Consider the following 23,832-nt stretch of genomic DNA (forward strand, 5'->3'; position numbering starts at 1 on the left):
TTGTTGATGCGAAACCTACAAGAGTGGCACTGTTTGAATCAGTTTACTTCCCTTTCATCGAGTTAATTAATTTCAAAATTTGCAATTACAAAATTCGAAATGTTGACAACCCAATTTAAGGACTGCCGTCACCAATGTATTTTTTAACGCATAATGATATGCAAAATGGGAAAAACTTGAACCTGCTAAACTTTTGTCATACAGGGGGACCATTGTGGTGACAACTACAAAAGTTGACGTCTAATATGAAACTAACATCGCACTTTGGAAAATATAAACATACACAAAGCTAGCAAGCAAATCCGTTGTACCCAATTCTACAAAATATGCATACATTTAATTTGAACAGAAGCATCTCATTCATGTCTCAGAAAGTGTGCACAACAATGCTTCCATTGTGTCAACCCATGCACTGAACTAAAAGTTTTGGAAACCATAGATAGCAAGAAAACACAAAAATGAAGGAAAAAAAAAAACATGCACAGACAACCATCCTGTTTTAATACAGTGCCAACAAAAAACATAAGTAAAAGTTTTTAGAATGCAAGAGAAGGAAAGACATATTCAACACTCGTAACACCGCTACATCACATCCGGCGAGCCCCGAACAGATTTGCAAAAGGCGCCGACGCAGTACACTGGAGCTGCTTCTGGGTAAGCCACCCTATGATCGAGTCGTCATCAGGCTGGCACATCATTACCTCTCGCAAATCGGCGTTATCCATAAGTGATGTGGCGAAGTGGAATAATGGCGTACCAACCAGCGATGTAATACCTGTAAGGCGATGCATGCACTCCGAAATAGTAAACAGCGATTCGTTGCCTGTGAGGTGACTCACCGTAACCTGCTGATTCTTCGTACGCACCACATCTGTCAGAGTGTTCATGCTTTCCGTAATAACTAACGCTCCACTTGTTGCCTTCTTGGACTTTGAAACACTGCTTGATGGTGTCTTTCTCTTTTTCCCATTTTCAATCGGAACATGCTCCAGTAAAGAATCTGAATCCACGTCCTGTACTCTTGCGGGTATCGAATCAGCAAATGGTTGGGCCCTCAAACTGTGCACTGAATCAGATGGGTCATCAGCAGCTTCAGGAAGTTCCTCGCCCGGGGTCCAATGGTGCTTCCCAGTAGCTGATGCCCCCATGAAGACGGTCTCCATCAACTCACGATGTTCCAAGGTTTTTTTTCTAAACTTGGCACACACCTTGTTTATCTGTTCAAATAGAGATATATGAAAGAGAATCATGTTATATTCCATATAACTAATTAAAATTTAACTACAAAAGTTAAAAATATACTGGTAAATGACACATATGAAATATAAGAGTACACGTACTTACCGATTCCATTTTGTCCCACCACTCCTCAGGTGCCTGAAATATACCGGTGTCACAGTCAAACCCTATCCCTGACACTTCTTTGCTTGAATCCATCAACTTTGTCCACGCTTGCCACTTTTTTTTCAGACCCATGTTCTTATTCTTCAACTGTTTGAGTCCATGTTTTCTTCCTGTTTTTCTCTCAAATTTTCTTGCCAATGACTTGTACCTTACTTGGCTGAAGACTAGGAATGGGCGATTGCCTTTAGTTATCTCATTTGCAATCAACTGCAGGAAAACTCGGATTGAGGCACTGTCCCATGTGGCCTTGTGGCTTAAATGATTGTGTGTATCTTCAAGACTGCTTGACTTGTCAGTGACAACGCCTTTGCTTTTGGATTGGGTACGCGGAGAAGTACGTATGGAAGCCATTACTAATGTTCGGTTACAAAAGATTACCATCACACAAACAGCTGTTATATACAAACTCATAAGCCATTACACATTAATAACAAAGAAACAAAGAGATAGGATGCTAAATTACCCAGTATATAACCATTGCACATTAATTTTATACTACCACAGGTTCCATAGAAGTTAGTATTGCACATAGTTATGATAGTCATTAATACGTCTACCGTTTCGAAACTACCAACATAGTAACGTGTTTGTACATACTATTGTATATACTACCAATAAACTACCAACATAGTAACGTGTTTGTACATGCTGAAACATCGTAACGTTGCTTACATACGGAACAACAAAATGACAACGACAATGCATAGCACATACATGATGGTCTTAAGAACACGCAGGGATTGTTGAATGTCTATGACATCAGCCCGCAATTGCATGACAAATTCATCCTTGGGTGACGCATAGTCTTGGTTATCTCACCTGGGTTTATCGCATCACCAATCCAACTGACACAGGGCTGATGAGTGCAAATTATGGAACTATTAGTTTCATGGGTTGTTAAAGAAGGACAGTTATGACCTAAAAGAATGGGTCACTCACCAAAAGGCGGGGACATGCAAAGTAGGGACGCCCTGGATTTTTGGTGGACCTGAAAATCTTAACAACACAGGGGCCATGTCCACAGGCACACATTCGTGGCCATGTACTGGAAGTTGCAGTAGAGGTAAACAAAGCCATGCTACGCTTTACAAACAATAGGCATTTTTTTTTAATGTACATGAATGAACAACAAAACATACACAGAGAAACAAAATAAAAGTTTTTGATTCCGATCATGGACACTTAAGTATGATAAGGGTATTGTGCATCTTCAATCGGTAGTACATTGGTAGGAGTAGTTACCGACCTATGTGTACTTGCACAGAGTTATGTTGTAACCACATACATATTTTATTGTAATTATGCACATTATTATTACTAGACTAGTAAAATATGTAAAATTATTGTCACTTGTTTGACTCAAGTGTTTGACAATACTAAAAAAATATATATAACATGCAAGATTGTATTTATTTTTAACATTGGAGATGAAAGTATAACACAATTGACATGCACATGAAAAATGGACATACTTATTTGGTAAAAATATTTCGTAACCTGAACTCGTGATTTCATTACAAGTCAATAGGTATTTCACAGAATCAGACATGCATTCGCAGTGGTCATTCACAATACCAATAGCAACTGGGTAGAGATTAGCTGCTGAATTTATGTATACATTAATTTGATAACTCAGAATTCATTCAGGTACTGAATTCGTAACATTCGAAATGCATTGACAAGAATCAGAGTGTTTCATCACAGTGTTTTACCATAATCAGAAATGCATTGACAAGAATCAGAGTGTTTCATCAGAGTGTTTTACCATAATTAGAAATGCATTGACAATACCGTAAGTGCATTCACAGTGCTCATTCAGAATTAATAATAAAATGAGAAACATATTCACTTGGGGAGTAAACTTGAATAACTGAAGTACAAATTTTATTGTGTAATTTTGTCTGAACATTGTTGGTAAACATTACCTTCGTATAAAAATTTATGAATGAGTATATTTAATACTTTTTAAAAATATTAACAAATTTATTACTGTATCTGAATATAATTAAAAAAATGTAAATTACAATGTGAATATTTATTCATTAAGAACAGAATCTGAAAAAAAAAAATTTACTTACAGAAAAATGTTAATTAATAAAGAACAAATATTTATTTATACGAAGATAATATGCAACAAAAAAATGTAAATTTTTTTGTTAATATTTATTCATTAAATTTTTTTGTTAATTTACAAAAAAATGTATATTAATTTTCATTTTTTTTTGTTCGTTAATTAATTTTTGTACTTATCAGAAAAGTATTAAATTGTAAGTATTTATTTACTTGGTGAAAATGTAAACATAATTTTATAATATTTATAAATGAAGAACAGATTTTGGGGGAGGAAAAAAATTGGAAGAATCAACCATGTTTGAGGGTTATTCTATATATGGGTTTGTTTTGCCCAAATTTGGAGTATCATAACAACTGAAATAACAAATTTCGAACTGGCTTAAAAATTAACAAGAAAAAAATGTGAATATAGCCAGATCGGACTTTCTACAACGAAATACCATCAATACAGCCCAAAATACAGTGCGATCTGAAGTGGCAGAAGGAAAAAAGTAGAAAAAAATAAAATCATTCCATTCATAAAGTATTGGGCATTAAGATCTACGAAATCAGAATGGGTTTGGAAGAGTTACCACTTAATCGGTGGTGTATCGGACAGGGTTCGGTCTTGTTCTCCTCCGCCAGAAGCCTACTCCGGTGCCGATCGCCTCTGCGAAGCCGTATTTTGATGTCGTCGCCGCTGGTTGGGAGAGATCGCCTCGTTCGCTTCTTCCGTGCCCTAGGACCGTTGGGTTGTGTTGTGTGTGTATGGTGAGGCGTTGGACGAAATGAACAAAGGAAAGGAGATGTGAGGGTAATTTGGTCAATTTACCCATAGAAGGGTTCTTCTCCAACCCTAGCAAGCGTTTTTGGCCTCATGTGGCTAAATGAGGCTGTTTTGTCGCATGTGGCTCATATAGCCTGATGAGCCATTCCCAAATACACGCTGAGCTGAAACTCAATAAACAAACTCAATAAATAAATAAGTCGAGCTCACGTTCAATAAAACTCGATTTGACTCAATTCGTTTACAATCTTACAAACCTGACATAAACCCAACAAATGCTTAAAAGGTTCCTAATAAATACACGAGTTAAATTTTAAATTCCTTTAAAAATTATTATTCTAAATATTTAATTTTTCCAATGACAACAAAACAAAAAAACTACTTTCCAATATAAATTAATCATAAAAAGATAACTATTAATTTGCTTCAAGCAAGAATTTAAATTAAGGGAAATTGACCAGTAAATCCCATATTGTGGACTTGTAATCCATAAGGTCCTGAATGTTTTCTTAGTGACTGGGTGGTCCCTTAATTTGTTTGTTGACAGTTTTGCCATTACTAGTATTATTGATTGACATTTGGTGTGGGTTTGTATGTGACAAGGTGAATGGGTGTTTGTATGTCACGCTGATCGAAAAAGTACACTAATGCTTTTTATAATTTAGTAAGTGTGTAACACTCAAACACATGAGACGTGGGTGTGACGTGAACACAAGTAATTTGAAATATTTTTTTTGTTTTTTTTTTTTTTGTGACGTGGGTTGTGACGTGAACACAATTAATTTGACATAAAATTTTTTTTTTCTTGTGACGTGAACTAAGTAATTTGACATAGTTTGACATGAGCAATTTGACACTAGTAATTGTGTCACGTTCTTTATTTTTTTGACATTAAGTAATTTGACGTGAACTACTTTATTGTAAGACATTCTTTATTTTTTGCAATTTTTACTGTCTTTTTCCTTTCTATTCTTATTTGCAGTTAATGATCCCTACGTTATGAAGGCATGGGAAAAAACTTACCCAGAAAATAAGCACGTCAAGTTCCTAGGCGATGGCTCAGCAAAGTACACCCAAACTCTTGGCCTTGGGCTCGATGTTTCGCAGGGAGGGTTAGGCATTCGATGCTGGAGGTTTGCTCTCTTGCTCGATGACCTCAAAGTGAAGGTTCAGTCACAACCATGAGGAAGACCCGATTCCCACGTTCTCCAATTCTCCACCGCCACCGCAGCCTCCGTCGCCGTCTTCTCTTTCTCCAGCATACCCAGCAACGGTTCAGTCACAACCCCCTCGTGGTCCGAACTTTATTCGGAATTAGATCGAATCCATTTCTGGGTTGCGATGTACAGTGGGATTGAAATTAGAGAACTTGGGTCAGCAAACGTGGATCAGCAAACGTGGGTCAGCAAACGTGGATTAGCCAACCAGCACTGCAGTGTTCATCCATGTTCAAAACATGAGACCGAAATTACCAAACGTGGATCAGGTATCCCACAAAATCTGCATTCAATCCCAAAATAAACCTATATAGAAAAAAAACAAAAAAGGGCAAATATGTCCACACCCATATCACATAAATACAAAATGGGACTTAACTGTCCACAAAATATGTCAAACAGGACTTGTCAATCCAAAAGAATGAATGTGGGATCAAATGGAGTAATAGATTGATAAATAGGACTTTCTGATAATTTCCCCTTAAATTAATCATCCGGTGACCATACATATTCACTACAAAAATAGTTTATAAATGAAAAGGAAAAAACCACTCAATACAACAAAAATACCTTTATAAAAATGTAAAGGTGAAAACTAAGCTAGTGACAAAAATCTTAAAAAGATAGGAATATCAATATGCAATTTTTAAAAATAAATTAAATTAATGATTATGGATTATCTATTGAAATCGAATTTTTTTTTGAAAATCGTTTCCTTATAGCATAATTAAATTTGTCTTTCTTCCTCTAATATAAAGTCAACCCCAAAAAAATCAAAGTCATACCCACTTTCCGCTTCCGCATCATAGAACGTTGGATTAATTAATTTTATAATCTCTCTCATTTTCATTGTTTTTTATAATTATTTTATTTAATTTTTGTCCAACGAAAAAGCGTTAAACAGAGATTAGTAATTGTTTGAACAACAGCAAATCGGTCCAAATCAACTCAGATTTCTCTATCTCTCTCTGTCGTCTTCCTGTTTCTCTCTCTAGGTTTTCGTTTTTGGTTGAAAGCGTACACCACTCTCGCTCTAGGGTTTTCATTTTTTTTTGGTGTTGATAAAGATCATACAACGCGTTCGATTTCTCTGTATTCATTCATCTTTGAGAAGAAGAAGAAGAAGAAGAAGAAGAAGAAGATGAGAACTTCATTGAAGAAGCTACGAGGATTCGCGCTTCACAGGCATGGCGATGGCAGGGGGGACAGAAGAGACCGTCGTCTTCAACAATCTATGGCCCAGTTGGACGAGCTTTCCCGTGCTTCCCAGGTATAATTCAATTCTTTCACCCCCTCTGTTTGTTTGCCAAGAAAATGCAAGCGGAAATGAAAATTGAGAAAATTTAAAATTTCAATCTTCTGTAACTACTTATTTTATTTTATTTTTTTCGTTCTTGAATTTTTGTTTCTGCGCTGATCAATCTATTTGTTTATTGTGGCCGGAAACTTGAATGAGTTTGAATTTGACTCTGAAAAGCGAAGGAAAAGGATTCTGAATTTTTGGGTTTTGACTGAAATCTGTGATTCTTCATGAAGATGTGAAATACCGGTCTGATTTTGAACTTGACTTTATGCTGGATGATCATCTTTTCATTTTTACTGCACTCTGGTGGGATTCATTATGTCATGTCATGTGTACTTCAGAATGGTTTTTTATTTTTTATTTTTCTCTCTCTTGGTCTTTATCCTGGAAATATAGTTAAACTTTGTGCTTGATGTTAGTTATCCAAGAGAATTCTTCGATTTTGTTGGTATTTAATTGAGCTTCATTGAGGATTTAATGACAGGATTGTATTTCTGTTAAATACTAAACATGGTTACAGTTACCGTACAGTGTAAATCTAGGTTCCAAAATGTTGTGGCCTAGTGGAAGCTTGGGTATTACTATGGAGTAGCTACCACGGCTCAGACCTCGTTGTCTACTGCAGAAAAAAAGAGAGGCTTCAAGTGAAAAATTGCGACATTACATATGACATTTACAAGGATAATCATGAATACTCCTTAGTCTTCGTGCCTATACCGCAAACCTTCGAGTGGTGAAAACCGTGGAATTGTGGTTTCAAAGGAACAAACTACTGGTGTTCTTTTGGCATGCTTTATGAAAACTGTATGTGGCATCTTATGTTTTGCAAAGAATAAAAGAAAGAAGAAAACAAGAGAATTGTTAAAACTGACAATAATTCGCTGTTTAATAGCCATACCATCCTCTTACAAACATGAGCTGGCACCTTTCCCTTAGGTTTCGTGAGGATATAGGAAAATGATGTTGAAGTACAATAAAAGAAAAGGAAAATAATAATAATAATAATAATAATAATAATAATAATAATTAGTTTTTCGACATGCGTTTGGTAAACGGTGAGGTTCATAAAAGAATAAAACTTTTCCCATGCTGCAAGTTTTATATAAAATGCAAGACAAGATTTGAGGGAAAGTATTTCCCTCAAGAAAATGGTTTTGGTAAGAGCCACACTTTTGTGTGACAACCAAACACACACATGAAGGAACATGACAGGTGCAAGAATTAATTGACTGATTTTGTGATGACATCCTACATCATTAATGCATCCCATCTTTCTCAAATTGGCACTTGAAAGGGAAGAACACATAGAAATCCATTTGGCTTAAGATTTAACCATCTTCCAAGTGGAGCTTTTTCTTCAATTAACACATGTATGTGTAGTTAGATTTTAGATTAAATAATGTATGAAGGGATGCATGCCTTCAACTAGGTGAATGTGAAAAAGATGTGCGTTATTAAAATGGTAGGTAGGTGGCTATTGTGGTAGTTGCATTAATGCAAAGTTGCTAAAAGGTGGCAATCATGGTTGTTAGAATTTTATGAATCACGATTCGATTCATACAATTTGATATGAGTTTCAAGAAAAACGATTCGATTTGTGCAGATGAATTTGAAATTGAGTGAATCTTACGATTTAGTTGCAATTCACTGCGATTCATTAAAATTCACTGCGATTCAAGTGATTCAGTTTTGTGGGATGCTTGTAATGAAGGGGGGCATCGATAATAGCAACGTGATGGTGGTCCAAAAGAGTTGTCTTAGTATTGCTCTTGTTTTAATGTCATGCCAATATGGTTTGAAAAGTACATTCAATTCCCTTTCCTGACATCTTCATGTCTTGAGAAGTTCGTAAATGTGTTTATCTGCACTATCTGGCCTATATGTTTTTATTATCTAGGTTTCTCTGAGGGTTTGTCAATCAAATTCTATACTTAATTTGGCTTTATTTTTTGCAGGACATGCTAGACATGAGAGACTGCTATGATAGCTTGCTTTCTGCTGCAGCAGCGACAGCAAACAGTGCATATGGTATTTACTTGTTTGAATTTTTATTTCAATTTCTTATCTTTTCTGAATCGAATGTTTTGTCGATTGGATATTTTGATGCTGTCAACCTTCATAACTTTGTAGATTGAGTCCACTCCATGGAGTATGGGTTTTGGTTCCTATGTAGTTAGAAAAATTTCTAGGTTAGTCTATTCTTATTTATCAAAAAAACATTCTAGGTTAGTCTAAGGTTATGGCTCCAGTGGTTTAAGTACTGGGTTTACTGTTTGCTTACTATGTTTCACTAATATTGCTTGCTATTCACTAACTATGCCTTTCCAAATTTTTAAGCCCTTGGCTCCGTGTAATAGGGCCTGGAATAGCGCTTTATGATTCCTCTGCTAGTGTTTCTCCTACTGCAAGATCCACATAACATGGAGTAAATAAATAAAAACACAAGTGTGTATGCCATACCGTAATCCTAGTTACTTGAAAAAGAACCACTGCCTACATATTTCAACATCAAGTGTATGTTACCAATAATTAAAATTCAGGAGAAGATACCTTTAAATTTGTTGAAGCTTTTCATCTATCATCATGTGAAGGAAATGTGCTGCTTAATTCAGTCCATTTTATGGTGGTTTTCTCAGTATTTAAATTTAGCAGTTAACTAGGTCAGATGATCAAGATCAAGACCAAGTCATTACTAGAAGCAATTGGGCAGAATCTTGATGAGTTGTGTCAAGTGAGACCAAATCAAAACCAAAAGTAATTGCCTTGAGTTGACAATTGGGGCAGATTCTTGATGAGTTGTGACAGATATTATAATTGTCCAAAACCATGCATTTCTGATGAGTGAAGTTGAAACATAATTTTGCTATTCTTCTTGATGGAAGTAACATGTTTTGCAAGTAGTTTGTTGGGATTGCTTGGAGTACTGAACTTATGAAAGCAGTAACTTAACCTGATGACTCTACCTGTTTGACCCTTTAACTTTGCAGTCTTTTTGATGGTTGAATATTGCTTTAGTGTGATAATTTAACTGAAACTTACCTTTATCAAATGTTTTCTTATTGGTTGCTTTTTGGGTATAAGATCTGATGAATCATCTCCACTTATTTCAGAATTCTCCGAGTCATTAAGGGAAATGGGTGCTTGTCTTCTTGAGAAGACTGCATTGAATGATGATGAAGAAAGTGGTAAGTGAATGAAAGTTATTTGGTGTGTTTACTTTCACTGGGATTATTTGTAGAAGTTATCAGTGTTTAATAGTTTTTTTTAAAGAATTTTTTTAATGCATCTATATATTTTTGGGGGAAGCACAAAAATAAAGTGTGCAAGTTTATAGTTGCATGCAAGTCTATAGATTTGGGCTTACAAAAATGCACGGTTTATTATGCACCCTTGTTGAAATGAGTTAGACACTATATGTAGAATTTAAACCATGTCTCTGGCTTTTGTTCTACTTTGACTATTTGTCATGAGGGACACACAATTTTCCTTTTCTTTTTTGAGATAATTGAGAAAATATATTTGGAAAACCTATATTTTACATATACTTTATGTTTTTGGTTTCATGTGATAAGAGTGATGACTGATTTAAGTTACTATGATTTGCATGACCATTTCTTTTAAAGCTATGGGCATCCATATGTGAACTTACCTAATTTGTTTTTAAAATTTTTATTTTCTGGGCGATGGAAGCAGATGTAGGTGAATATTTATGTTAATTTATCATTTTGTAAAATGTATAAAGAATGCAAAATTGAAATGCTGGAAATTTGGTACTTATTTTTTCCCTGGAAGAGACTTAGTTGCACTTACATACTGGTCCAACAATGGACAATTGGTTTTGGTGTCTCATATAATTGTTTCATATTTAGTTATTAATTTATTTTGATTTGTGCTGTTTTTGTTCTTATGCAGGTAAAGTTTTGATAATGCTGGGAAAAGTGCAGTTTGAACTTCAGAGGCTTGTTGACAATTATGTAGGTCATTAATCATTATATTGTAAACCATTTCTGAATCCTTTCCTTGTTATGCCTTGGTAATGATAAAATTTTGTTGAATTTCTATTACAGCGTTCTCATATTGTCAAGACAATCACGAGCCCATCAGAGTCTCTTCTTAATGAACTTCGAATAGTTGAGGTTTGTTCTTATTTACTATTTCATGTAATCAGCATTTGCCAAGTGTTATTGATGTAATAATGTTATTGCACTGTGCATAAATTTTCATCTCATTGTTAGTTATTCAGTTTTAGATGTTTTATGCTCCCTCTACCCATAATTGTTAGTTCTTTCCAATTTTGCATGTCCCTAAATATTAGTCAAAGTATAAAATTCTAACTTTGCCATGCATTTAAAAGCGGGGAAAGGGTAGTCTTGAAAACCAATACCTTTTCATTTGACTTTAAAAACGTTAAATGCTTTGTTCCTTTAAAGTTGGACTTTCTAAGATGGGCAAACTGGGAGTCTGGGACAGAGGTAGTAACTTCATTATATATATATGTGTGTGTATTGCTGATTTTCATTTTGTTACATTATGAATCCCAATTATCCAATCCTGATTTTTTGTATAGAAATTTTTCTGACTGAGTTCTCCGAACATGTGGCATGTTACCAGCTGCCATATTTGTTTTTCAATTTTTTTCAATTGAAAATAAGAAACTGACACAGAGAGCTATTTCCTGATTGACTTTGTGAAATGATGTGAGCTTTGTTGAGTTGCTTAGAGGATAACCATTGAGCAAAGAAAGAAATTTCAGCATAATCTTTTTGTAGGTGATGACTGGATAATAAATTTTGTTGATTTTTAATATTTAAGTAGCAGGGCAATGGAAAATAACTAGATGGGACATCAAAAAGCAGCATGACCTGGTGTTTGAACTTTATACTAGATTGACCAACTCTGTGAAATGAAAAATTGCAAGGAACCATGGGGTCATTTATGCTCCTCTCCCAGGACAAGTGAGCTTACCTTATTACTAGTTGAGGACAAAAGCCTTGAGAAGTGTTTTTTTTCCCCCTTACTATATTTAAACAATAGTTGGTTTTTATTTTGGTTTTATGACTTTAAAACATCCATTGGAGATTTTCATATTGGATTTACTGCTTCTATGTATATGTCACATCTATATGGTAAACTAAGCATTTTATAATAGTAATAGTCGAAGTGGTTCTTCCTTTTCTGTTGGTGCAGGAGATGAAGTGTCAGTGTGATGAGAGAAGGTCCGACTTTATTTGTGTAATTATTATATTTATTTATTTTACTTCTTGAAATGAATGTATTCTAACATTGGATACATGCTGCCAGAAGTGTATATGAATATATGATAACAAAACAAAGAGAAAAGGGGAGGGCGAGAAGCAGTAAAGGTGAAACTTTTTCTCCTCGGGAGTTGCAAGCTGCTCATGATGACTTTGATGAGGAGGCAACTTTATTTGTATTCCGTATGAAATCTCTGAAGCAAGGACAGTCCCGAAGTCTTCTTACCCAGGCAGCTCGGCACCATGCTGCTCAGGTTTTCTTTGCTTAATTCTTTATAATTTAGCGCCAGACATTCTTGCTGGGTGACCAATGATATGCTTGTTTTCGTGCTTGAAAACAGTTGTGCTTCTTCAGGAAGGCCCTCAAATCTCTTGAAACAATTGAACCACATGTCAAGTCGGTCACTGAAGAACAACATATTGATTACCAGTTCAGTGGACTTGAAGATGATGATGGGGATGATGCTGACAGTGATGATAGTGATTATGATGATGATGATGATGATGATGACACTGAAGACGGAAACCATAGTGGGCATGGTGATGGTGAATTAAGTTTTGACTATGGAGAAATTGACCAGGGGAAAAATCTTGTTTCTACACCGAGAGACTCAATGGAGGTGAGAATTTAATATGTTCTTAAAACTGAGAAAGATCAAATCCTTTTTCTTTTTTAATAGAAAATTGAAATGTGACAATTGTCAATTACCTGGCTAACTTAAGTTAGGGCAACCAAATAAAAAGAAATGGACTCGGTTAACTGAGCTGAATTCGATTGGCCCAATAATGAACTGACATGTAGCAATCTTGGTGACACGGTAGTGCCGATATTCTTATGCTGTTAAATTTTTTGTATGACAACTGGAGGATATGCGTAAAGCTCAGGCCATGGAGGATGACCTTGATAATCACATGAAGATTGAGCCATAAGTAATAGAACATTGTTAATTGCCAATGCACAAATATAGCACTTATGTTTGCAAACTTTTTATTCTTGGATCATTTCATGCATTAATGTGGCAGATTTGTTGTCAAACCACAAATCGAATCGTGAATCGTTTTGCTAAAATAGTGAATTGTGAATCGTAAGATTCATTTTATTTAATATGATATATATTACTATATATTTACATATATATAAAAACATATACAATGTTTAAAATAAAGTGAATTATCAATATGACTAAATTAATCTCTTCTATAAACACGTATATCAATATAACTAATTAATCTCTTCTATATATATTCATAGTTTGGCAAAAACGACCTTGTTTCATGCATTATGCAAACAAAAATAAAAATAGAACTGAATTGCAGTGATCGCAATGAATTATAGCGAATTGTAAATTGAATCGTACGATTCACTCAATTTCCGATTCAACAGCACGATTCAAATTGTTTTTATTGAAACTCGTATCGAATCGTGAATCGTACAATTTTAACAGCCATGGTGGCAGATATGTAAATTAATCTATTTCATTTAGCTTTAACTACTGAAAGTGTTTCGTTCTAGTGTAATCTGTGCATTATTATGTCTTATTACTTTAATAGGTATAACTTTTCTGCAGTTGGATCAAGTGGACATCACATTTCCACAAGTTGCTACAGTGAATGCAGCAAAGGTAAAAAACCTGATATCTTATTCACACATTGAAAATGTGCAAGGTGTCCTTTTTAGCTTTTATATGTAATACCCATGCAGATAAACGGTTTTGTTGGATTTAGTTGTCAGTGGTGATTAACCTGATTACCAGATAATGCTATTACCTTAGTGAATTACATTTTGGAACGCAAGATCTGGTACACTTTTGTTTCAAAACGATAAATTTAGTAATACGAAATGATCCCAAAAGTTTTTTTTTTTTTTATTTCAATATATATTTCTTTGAAGGTTTCCTTGAGAGGGAAAAAAAAAAAATTCAAATATAATGAACTAAAATCTAAGGTGAGTAGAGTTTTGACATGACAAAATGTCAAAAATAGGTTATAATGCTCATATAGAAATGTGTTCCTACATGATTCATTTGGAAAGAAAGAAAGAAAGAAAGACAAAAAAACTACACTTAGGCCTTGTTTGTCATGTACTAAAAAAGTCAAAAAGTCACTATCCTATTTAAGTCATATCACCTTATTTAAGTCACATCACTTCTCTACCACATCACTTCAAACACAACCCATATTTCATAAAAAGTCAAAAAGTACACTTATTTAGAACATCCCAAACCACCCTTTAATTGGATGCCTAATTGTTAAATAGAAATTATTCTAGAAGTACCTTAAATTATGATAGTGTAATTTATACAAGTCTGCCTCTATTGTACACGACATTTCTGTTCCACATATCGGAACTATCTGCGATCTGGTAACATAGGATCAACCTCAAGGGCTATATAATTGTCTGGGAAGCTAGGCTTCCAAAGTGGTGGTCATGAGTTTGAAATTTCGGTCTTTGGGGCCAGCACCTACCTGAAGATATCCAGGTGTCTTCTGATGCATGTTGGTGACTTGGATATATGATTCAATAAACACAAAGCACCAATACCTGAATGCAATTCATATTAGGATCTGTGATATACCTCGTTCTGTTAAAGATCAGTATGTGTATCCTACCTTGTTCTGTTAAAGATCAGTATGTGTCTGTTCAATAGTTAATACGAATTACATTCAGATATTGATGCTTTATGTTTATTGAATCATATATCCAATATGTGGTCCTATTTAATTTAAGCCCTTTTCTCCTTTAATTTTCAAATTTTGAGTCTTTGTCCAGTTATGGATGGAATTGTTTTAAAGTGTATCTCCATACATATTCTATCTACCTTGTTCTAGTTTGAAGCTGGATTAGTTCTAAAACAATAATTTTAGCCGTTTGTTTTGTTTTCTATTTGCAGGAAAATTTAGATAGAAACCCTGGTGGGGATGTTTTCCCCTTCGGTAGAGACGTGAAGACAAGCAGCCAATCGGCACCACTTACTGCTGAGAAGAAATTTGATCCTGCTGAACAGATTAGACAAATGCGGCCAATCACACGGAAGATTCACTCTTATGTACTTCCAACACCAGTTGAACACCAGAGCCCAGTTTCCACAGGACCAGATACTCAAGCTTCAAGAGCAAAACGGACAAGTTTGAGTGGTGCTTCACTTAATTACAGGCATTCATCTCCTTTAGAACAGAGCAAGTACGAAAATATTTTTAGAAATGAGAAATTGTCAGGACCTATCGTTCAAAGTCAACCATCAGTACTCGGAGAGAGCAATAATAATAATACTACATCGACCAGCATACCCCCTCCTTTGACTGAGGAGCTCTCATCACAGCAGCACGATCAATATACTACTTCTGATACTAAAAAAATCAGAAGACAAGCTTTCTCTGGTCCGCTGACAGGTAAGTCGTGGTCGAACAAGCCAGGGTTATCTGCCAGCAATCCTATTGGCGGAACAGGACCGCCTAAGCTGTTTTCTGGACCTCTTTTGCGTACTCCAGTGACTCGGCCAACGTCAGATCCAAAATTATCTTCTGGTGCTTCCCCGACTCTTTTGTCATCACCTAAAATAAGTGAGCTTCATGAGCTTCCAAGACCCCCAACCAATTTAGCCTCCAAATCTTCTGGAAGACCTTCGAATCAAATTGGTTATTCAGGCCCACTGGTATCCAAACGTCAGGAGATACCGTCTGCAAATAAATTGGTATCAAGTGTGGCATCTCCGCTGCCAATACCCCCTTTGATGGTCCCTCGTAGTTTCTCTATACCGTCCAGTAGTCAACGAGTGAGTATGTCCATGCCATTGGGAGTACCACAAACTTTGAAGAAAGCTGAAGACATTGCTTCCCCTCCTCTGAAACCAATTTCCTTATTGAACATCCAGCCTGCATCAACTTCTTAAAAATTAGAGGTAATTAAGAAACCCGATGTCTATTTATATTATTTATTTTTCAAATTAGAACAATTTGTACTGAATCCTGTATGTTAGATTCTGTTTTATTGTTTAATATGGATTACACAATATATTGAACATCCTAAGGCTGAAATTTTAGTTACCATTCTTAAAGATCACAATGGTAGTGTTTGGAATCTGTAACACCTAACTAAGATTTGTGAAACACAAAACACAAAAGCGAACAAATGCACAAGAAAGATAAATCTAACACGCACACAAAGAACACAAGTTTTACATGTTCACCCCAAACTAGGGCTACGTCCACAATGCTGATGTTTTTAATATGACAGATCAACCAATTTTTGTTTGGGGGTGGGGGGTGGCTAAAATGTAGGATTTTTTTTTTTTTTTTTTTCTGGCCTAGGAAGTTGAGCTCTTTACATTGAAGATTGAAAATTGTCAGTCTGGGTTGTTCCAGGTTGGAAATGCTTTAATGCTATAGGAAACTCACCATTCCGGTATTGCGTGAATAGGTATAACTACGTGAAGTTTGTGTTCTTTTTCATTTGACACCTATTTACTGGCAAAATAGTTTGATGAATGCAGGAATTATACCTTGAACCTATGGCACAGCTATTACTTCACAAGCTATCTATTGTCATTTTCTTTCGATACACAATTTGTGAACAAAGGCTATCTTGTACACTCAATATAGAAGATTTATAGGCGTAAAAAATTGAAATGTTTCTTGGATTTGCCTTGTTTGACACGTGTATGTTTTGGAATATCAGATTTTGTGCTCTGATGTCTACAAAACAGAGTTAGTATGAAAAATCCAATTAAAATGTACTATTTTGTACTCTTATGGAACAACACTACAATAAAAATTACCTTTGGGTTGAGGCCATGCCTACACACACACAAAAAAAAAAGAAGGTATTTGCAATGGCTCAATTGCTGTCTCAAATGATCAAATACTTGTGACTAATTATTTGAGATGGGGAGTTACTTCACAAATATCCATCATTTGCATCAAGTTTTATTCTTTTTTTGTCAGAACATCGATACTGAAGTATTGTGTCCTTATCCTGTAATAGACAAGATTAGTACTTTGTTGTAACCAAAATTTCTGTTGATTATGCTGTAACCACTCCTCAAATGCTTATATGTTTATTCAGCAGATTTATTCGTATTTGTGTTTATTTCTTAGACATGTAATTTCTAGTTCTGAGTGATTTATTATTTATTTTCAAATGAACACAGGTATACAGGTTGATCTAAGTCAATGCTCGTCCGGAAATGTTTTTGTTTAAGCAAAGATGTGGCTCTCATTATTAGGTACATTGTGCAGACCTGTAAATATGTTTTTCTTCCATTTTTGTATTGTAATCTTTGTCCATTTAGGTATTAATCATGACGAGCAACGTCATAGAAAGCATTATATTACTAAAGTCTCTTCCCTCAGAGGAGGAATTTTGTCCCAATTTTCTAATTAAATTTTTTTTTTTTTCTTTTCAAATTCACTAATTTTACTCGATAATTTGAGGCATGTTGACAAGGCAGTTGGTCAGAGGGCCTATTCTTATTAGTGACAAGGCTAAAACCGTGTGTACGTTATGCTCTTGCATTTCATTTTCAGATCTTCCCTTAAAAACAGATTGATAAACACTAGATAAGCTACAATCTTGTTTTTTCTATTTTTGAAATAAGTTGATTTGCCTCCACCTTTAACCTCCAAATCCTAATACTACCCTCACCCAACCACAAACTCTGGCCACTCTACCCTGCCCCTCACCAGCTCCGCCCTCCAACCCCTTCCCAGCTCTAGTTGCAACCCTTGGCCCATGCTGCCCCCGCACCTTTCGGTGCCACCCCAACCCTACTCACCATGCAATCACCTCTGCAACCCACACACACACACACACACACACACTCACATATATATATATAGAGAGAGAGAGAGAGAGAGAGGGTGGATGGCCAGGGGATCATGGAGAGGGGCAGGGAGGGCTGGGAGGTGGCAGTTCGAGCTTGAGAGGGCAGGGGAGGATAGTTGGAGCTTGAGGTAGTTGTCGGGACTTCCTGGTGGGTGCGGTTAGATAAGGTAAGGGTTAATTTTGATATCAAATTTTTTTCAAAATTTAAAATTTATTGGTGAGATCCAAATAAATGGGTGTAAAGAAATACAGTCCCTCTTTCTTATGCTTTGTAATGTTTGTTCCCAACACTTGCATTCACCAAAGTCATTGTGGGTTGTTTAACAAGTACCCAAAATTCATGGCTTGCACAAAAAAAAAAAAAAAAAAAAACCACAAGAAGATTCTTGAGAGCATTAAAGTTTGTCTATCTATTTCTATATGGTACAATAACATTCTTAAATTAAAAACAGCCCAGCATATCCATTAGTGGCAGCATATGTATAAAATGTATTTATATTATGGTATATATTACAACTAAGACACGACATGGAGTTGAGAATCTCCACTTGATTCATCATATATAAGGAAGCTTTCCCACTTACATATTATAAGTTAGAAAAACAAAATATTTTTCTTTTTTGGCAAAAGCAAAGGGTGGCCTCTTCTCTGGCATCAAGCCTCAGTTGCAGCCTCCTACGTCGTATCTCACAAATCCCATTAGCTCTGGTCCTTCTAGTCTCGGGTTATTTATAAAACTGCATCCAAACATAAAACATAAAACGAATGTTAAGAAAACAAAAAAAAGAGGGTGAAGCACATCTAGTTAGAGCAAAATTTCATTTTAATTTATGTAATTTTAATTTTATTAATTTAAATTCTACATTTTCAATTATGTTTGAATATGGCTTATCCATATCCAAAATGTCAATGACAACTTGCAGATAGATTATGTTGAAATAAGATTGAAAGTATAGAGTTTAAATTGTTGAAATAGAAATTACAAAGACTAAAATGAAGTTTTGTTCAAATTAAAAGGACCGATGGTGTAATTTATTCCAAAAAAAAAAAGAAGAAAAAAATGTGAAGTGGATCATGATGGAATGGTAAATGAGACAGTGACCAACCTTGCTTCTGTGAACTTAGAAAACGAGCCCGAAGTTGGAATGGTACCACACAAATCGTTGTTTGATGCATCCCTGCAAAGAGCAAATTTTATATGAGGTGAAGTTAAAAAAAGAATCATTTTAGGAATAACAATATTTTACTATCACATAAATCAATCACAAAATCAGACATAATTATAATTTATATAAAAAAAAGAAGAAAAAAGAAGAAGAAGGTGAAACTCACCTCAAGTGAAATAGTACTGTGTCTAATTCAATAATCAAATTACGTGTTAATAAATAATTTTTAATAAATATATAAGAGGGGGTGTAGAGTAGAGTAGAGTAGAGTAGAGTGAAGTTACAAGATCTTGAGGTTGCCAAGCTTGGTAAGTTGTCTGGGTATTCTTCCTGTCAGCCTGTTGCTGTTTAATCTCCTGCATTTTTACATTACATTACGTGACGTGAGCCACCACCACCCATACTCCATACACACAGGCATGCATCATTACGTATATCACTATTACTATAATTTCACCCAAACTTCACATCTCTATCTATATATATTATGTGTGTGTAACTCAAAAAAAAATATAATAATATAAGAATAATGATAAAGAAAAATGTACATACAGTATGTTAGTATGTGTTGTTCAAATAATAAAGATTTTCTTTTCCAAATTCATGATATCGATTTTAAGTCGTTTCCTTCTCTTAATATAATTTTTACATAAACATCAACTATAAAAGTATTTTAAGAAGACCTAAAATATGAGACCCGCTGTATCAATATTATCTGAAGACCTTACATATATAATAGTATATATAGGTACAAAGTCTTATTAGATATGTAATGGAGATTATCAAAGTCCTTCCTAGTTGTGGGTACGAATGCGATTTATTTGTAATTTTTTTAGTTAAATTATTGAATAATTTAATGATTTAAGTGGGGGTATTGATAAATGAAAAAAATCATTTTGAATAGTTTGATGAATGAAAAAAATGGACCACAGATGCAACAACATGTATTTCAGGACTATTTAATAACTGCTCTACCAAATACAACACTAGCGGGATGAATGCAATGTTAGAAAAGTACAACTTATATGATACAATAATAACAAAAAAAAATTTAGAATTACATAAATCAATCATAAAACTAAATATAATTCTCGTAAACGATGTGAGTTTAACATTTCATCTAAGAAAATTGTAATTGATTTGTGATTAATTTTTGTGTAAGTACAAGAAATGCAACAACATAGTGGAATCAAGTGTGATGAGGTGGCAGAGAATAAATACATAGAGGGCAATACTATAAAAAGTTAATGTGCTTACAGAAATCTGAGATTGGAGAGCTTGGATAGTGATGGAGGAATAGGTCCAGTAAGGTTATTGTGGTAAAGATCCAAGCTCACTAGGCTCTTTAACCCTCCTAGTTCTTCTGGTATTGGCCCCACCAACTTATTCATGTACAGTTCCCTGTGCATTACACCCACAGCATACCAACCAAATTTAATTTTATTAATGCTGGTAAGTGAAAATAAAAATAAAATTTAAGTCCCAAACATTTAATCAGCTTCCATGATCTGACTGCCTGATGGGGTAGGTAAAGATAAATCATAATTGGGTTCAGATTTTCTCTTCCCAAATAAAAAGTAATAAATTCTACTTCCTTATCAATGTCACAGTTATTAATATTATTAAAATAATAAATTTTATTCCCTTATTAATGTGACAGCTATTAATATTATTAAAACATGATCTATTTAAAATTTTATCATTAATAAAAGAGTTTGTTAGTTTGTGTAATATTTTTTTTTTCCAAAATAAACATATGTTTTTAATACTGTAAAATGAATCAAGTTAAAAAATCATATTAACTCGTTAAGTTAAAAAAACTAGATTTAAACATATTTTAAATTTATTAAGTTTACAAAATTAAATTTAAATAATTTACTACTTGACTAATAAATTTTATATATACTATGACTAATAAATTTTTTATATACTATAAAAAAAATTAAGTAACTTGAATTTAACTTGTATTCAGTTAAAAACTTGTTCGACTTGAATTTATTACATAAGTAAGTCAAACTTAAACATATTTTAAAATTTATTAATTTTTTAAATAACTTATTGCTCGACTCTATTCATTTATTGTCCTACGTGCCTCTCTCTATTTCATTACTTATAATAACACAATCTTTTTTATAAAAAAAATTAAACTTAATTAAAAAATAAAAAATTCAGTGGACGCACTTACAGATACTGAAGACGTTCAAGCTTGCCTAACTCGGGAACAAGATTGCCCGACAGCTTTGCATTTCCAAGGTCCCTGCATGCATGGGATGATTAGAGTAATTGTAAATATATTAATTTATTTTTTATAAAAAAAAATATTGTGCATCTAAAAACAACAAAATATGGACCAAACTTAGAACATTCAACATCCTCATTCAAATAATAATTCACAAAACAGTGTATTATTATAAAAACTAATTTTATTTATTTGTATATTAGTAGACCGAATGAACTATCACATCATGGATATGGGTATGGATATGGATATCGGTGGCTTTAATTACTTTTTATTTTTGTTTTTTGAGAACAGTACTTTTCATTTTTGTTGGTATTGTGGCAGGTAGCAGCTTTCGATGGCCACTTGTGTAGTTGGAAAATTATAGTGGGGTTTTGGGATAAATTTATCTCAACTTTTTCTATTTTTTTTTTTTAATCTCAACTTGATGTGAGAGTAGTTAAAGTTGTGAGAGCTAAAGTAGTTAAAGTTGTTTATTAGAGTAGTTAAAGTTGTGAGAGTTAATATTTTTTATTAGAATTTTAGAAAATTACTTGATAAGTGTTAAGTGATAAATAGTGTAAAATAATATTATTAGATTATTAAATAATTTCTCGTCTAATCTATATATTAATCAAGATAAAGTAGTAAAAAATGTTATTCTTACAATTATATAAATTTCTTATTTTTATAAATAATACCATGTATATATCATTGTTTTAGATAATATACCGGTCACGATAAAATTATATATATATATATATATATATCAATGAATATTACTATCAAAAATTTAAAATCTACATACATGTTGACAGATACATATAATACATATTGATTGCTATTTAAAACTTGATATATAAAAAATCATAATAAAGATAGTACATATAAAATCAATGATGTAATTCAATATAAACTAGGGTATTTTAGACATTTCAAATATAGGTAAAAGTTTGTAAATTAATTTCAAATTAGAGTAATCATATACAAAAATAATATTCATACAAAATTTCTATATATAATGATTTAGTTTACGACAATGATTCATCCCTCCATTTTCTCCTACCCCCTTTGACCCCCTCTCTTTCTCATTGGTTATATTTTCTTTTTCTTTTTCTTTTTTTTCCTGTTCCTCCAATCACCGCACCACCCGCCACGTGGCAAAGGGACGGTGTGGGGGTGACCCCCAAAAGAGGTCCCAAACATTATTCTTTAACTTAATATAAACATTTCATTTTAAGTCAAGATAACTATAAAGTTAACTTTTATTTACAAAAATATTTTGCAACATCACTCTCATAGTATTTTGTGAATAAATATTTCCTTCCAATTAACAGTTGAGAAATCAGTTACAAAATTAAACACAACTATCTCATATAGTCACAACAAATAAAACTCACTATATGTAGGAAGATTGCGTCTGATTTTGTAAATTATTTATGTATAATTAATCTTTTTCTCAAATTAATAAGCAAGCATATACCACTTAACTCCACTAATAAAAGGTGGTACAAGTCTTAAATACAGCAACAAAGAATGAGAGAGAGAGAGAGAGAGAGAGAGATGACATACAAGCGGGTGACCCGATTATCAGAGTCACAAGTAACGTGAAACCAAGTACATGGATCCACCAGGGTCGGGTCCCAACTCTGCAAGACATTGTTCGGGTCATTCACAGCTCTCCTCAATGCATACAGAGCATCACCTTCAAAAATATATAAATAAAAAACATTCAAAACATAATCAAATGTATTCTCAAAATACCCAGATCTCTGAAATTACTTTGAAGAAGCTTTACCTTCTTGATTTGAAGTAGATGGTGTTGATGATACTAGTAGAAGAAGAACAAAAAGATGTAACAAAGTCCAGATCTCCATTTCAAAAACCTTTGAAAAGTTGCAGTTGAAAAACTTGAAAGAGTTTAGCCCTCAGGAGTTAAGCTTTGTCCAGATACTATAACAGAGAGAGAGAGAAGTCTACTTTGTTTCTTTAAGGCAAGGAGGGCAAGGAATCTAAGCTTTGTTGGGGAATTTATAGAGCCCATAAAAGGACTACTGAGCAATCCACTATTACAAGTTTTAAAATATTCCCTGGTCCCATTTTTATTTTTTATTTTTAATAATGTTATTAACATAAAATGAATTATAAAATAGTTTACAGAAAGAAATATATACAATGGGTGGGTGTGATCAAGCCTATTTTGTTTTCGACAAATGTTAGGGAGTATTTTTTTAAAAAAAATACTTAAAAATAAGTTCAAAACAAAAAAATTTAAAATTTGCATTCTTTTAGCCTTAATACTGGTCTTAAACTAGGCAACCAATGATAAATGATAAGACAAATGTCAATTTATTCTTTGTGGGAAAGTTTATTTTATATGTTTTAAGTTATCTAATAAGTTCAATCTATATGTTTTTGGCACACAGTTACTTGGTTTAGAGAAAAGGGGATGTCATGTTCTCCCTACACATTATGTTTGATTTATTAAATAATTCTATGAGAAACATGTTTGCCTTTGAGATATTATTTAATGCTCTTGAAATAAGTTAGGATTGTACGCAAATTAATAGTTACTGCAATAGATTTATGAATTATGTGCAAAACCCTGC

At 33.8% G+C, this 23,832-nt stretch overlaps 3 protein-coding genes across 5 annotated transcripts; 1 reads left to right on the top strand and 2 right to left on the bottom strand.

The window, feature by feature from the left end:
• Nucleotides 1-587: 587 nt before the first annotated feature.
• On the bottom strand, nucleotides 588-1,755 carry LOC114298797 (L10-interacting MYB domain-containing protein-like). The gene is made up of 2 exons (XM_082890679.1): nucleotides 1,345-1,755; nucleotides 588-1,217 (listed from the first exon to the last, which is right to left on the bottom strand). Exons 1-2 carry the CDS (start codon nucleotides 1,753-1,755, stop codon nucleotides 588-590), a joined length of 1,041 nt encoding a protein of 346 aa, XP_082746805.1.
• A 4,264-nt stretch (nucleotides 1,756-6,019) lies between these two features.
• On the top strand, nucleotides 6,020-17,421 carry LOC114278793 (uncharacterized protein At2g33490). 3 transcript variants are annotated; one of them, XR_003635075.2, is made up of 12 exons: nucleotides 6,210-6,730; nucleotides 8,719-8,791; nucleotides 9,874-9,948; nucleotides 10,676-10,737; nucleotides 10,831-10,899; nucleotides 11,951-11,979; nucleotides 12,065-12,272; nucleotides 12,360-12,638; nucleotides 13,587-13,640; nucleotides 14,910-15,917; nucleotides 16,381-16,435; nucleotides 17,166-17,421. XR_003635075.2 is itself a non-coding variant. In XM_028220925.2 (11 exons), exons 1-10 carry the CDS (start codon nucleotides 6,602-6,604, stop codon nucleotides 15,906-15,908), a joined length of 1,977 nt encoding a protein of 658 aa, XP_028076726.1. In that variant the 5' UTR covers nucleotides 6,020-6,601; the 3' UTR covers nucleotides 15,909-15,917; nucleotides 17,166-17,421. The 3 variants fall into 3 exon arrangements, 2 of the variants coding, with proteins under 2 accessions (XP_028076726.1, XP_028076728.1); XM_028220925.2 differs by lacking the exon at nucleotides 16,381-16,435 and having other exon boundaries at nucleotides 6,020-6,730; XM_028220927.2 differs by lacking the exon at nucleotides 16,381-16,435 and having other exon boundaries at nucleotides 6,393-7,009.
• Nucleotides 17,422-18,318: 897 nt separating this feature from the next.
• Nucleotides 18,319-23,236, bottom strand: LOC114278794 (leucine-rich repeat protein 1). Its single transcript, XM_028220928.2, has 7 exons — nucleotides 23,022-23,236; nucleotides 22,796-22,928; nucleotides 21,191-21,262; nucleotides 20,263-20,406; nucleotides 19,290-19,361; nucleotides 18,946-19,017; nucleotides 18,319-18,576 (listed from the first exon to the last, which is right to left on the bottom strand). Exons 1-7 carry the CDS (start codon nucleotides 23,098-23,100, stop codon nucleotides 18,501-18,503), a joined length of 648 nt encoding a protein of 215 aa, XP_028076729.2. The 5' UTR covers nucleotides 23,101-23,236; the 3' UTR covers nucleotides 18,319-18,500.
• Nucleotides 23,237-23,832: the final 596 nt, after the last annotated feature.

This window comes from Camellia sinensis, chromosome 10 (genome assembly GCF_055761805.1).
Source record: "Camellia sinensis isolate YWXY chromosome 10, ASM5576180v1, whole genome shotgun sequence".
In the NCBI taxonomy this organism is placed as follows: domain Eukaryota; kingdom Viridiplantae; phylum Streptophyta; class Magnoliopsida; order Ericales; family Theaceae; genus Camellia; species Camellia sinensis.

What these genes read in the sequence shown, in the direction of transcription:
- LOC114298797 (XM_082890679.1), bottom strand. Translation starts at nt 1,755, where the DNA reads ATGGCTTCCATACGTACTTCTCCGCGTACCCAATCCAAAAGCAAAGGC. An exon ending in GGTGGGACAAAATGGAATCG is followed by an intron (nt 1,218 to 1,344) that starts GTAAGTACGTGT and finishes CTATTTGAACAG; the next exon opens with ATAAACAAGGTGTGTGCCAA.
- LOC114278794 (XM_028220928.2), bottom strand. Translation starts at nt 23,100, where the DNA reads ATGGAGATCTGGACTTTGTTACATCTTTTTGTTCTTCTTCTACTAGTA. An exon ending in ATCTACTTCAAATCAAGAAG is followed by an intron (nt 22,929 to 23,021) that starts GTAAAGCTTCTT and finishes ATATTTTTGAAG; the next exon opens with GTGATGCTCTGTATGCATTG. An exon ending in CTCTCCAATCTCAGATTTCT is followed by an intron (nt 19,362 to 20,262) that starts GTAAGCACATTA and finishes GTAAAAATGCAG; the next exon opens with GAGATTAAACAGCAACAGGC.
- LOC114278793 (XM_028220925.2), top strand. Translation starts at nt 6,602, where the DNA reads ATGAGAACTTCATTGAAGAAGCTACGAGGATTCGCGCTTCACAGGCAT. An exon ending in ATGAACTTCGAATAGTTGAG is followed by an intron (nt 10,900 to 11,950) that starts GTTTGTTCTTAT and finishes CTGTTGGTGCAG; the next exon opens with GAGATGAAGTGTCAGTGTGA. An exon ending in CACCGAGAGACTCAATGGAG is followed by an intron (nt 12,639 to 13,586) that starts GTGAGAATTTAA and finishes ACTTTTCTGCAG; the next exon opens with TTGGATCAAGTGGACATCAC.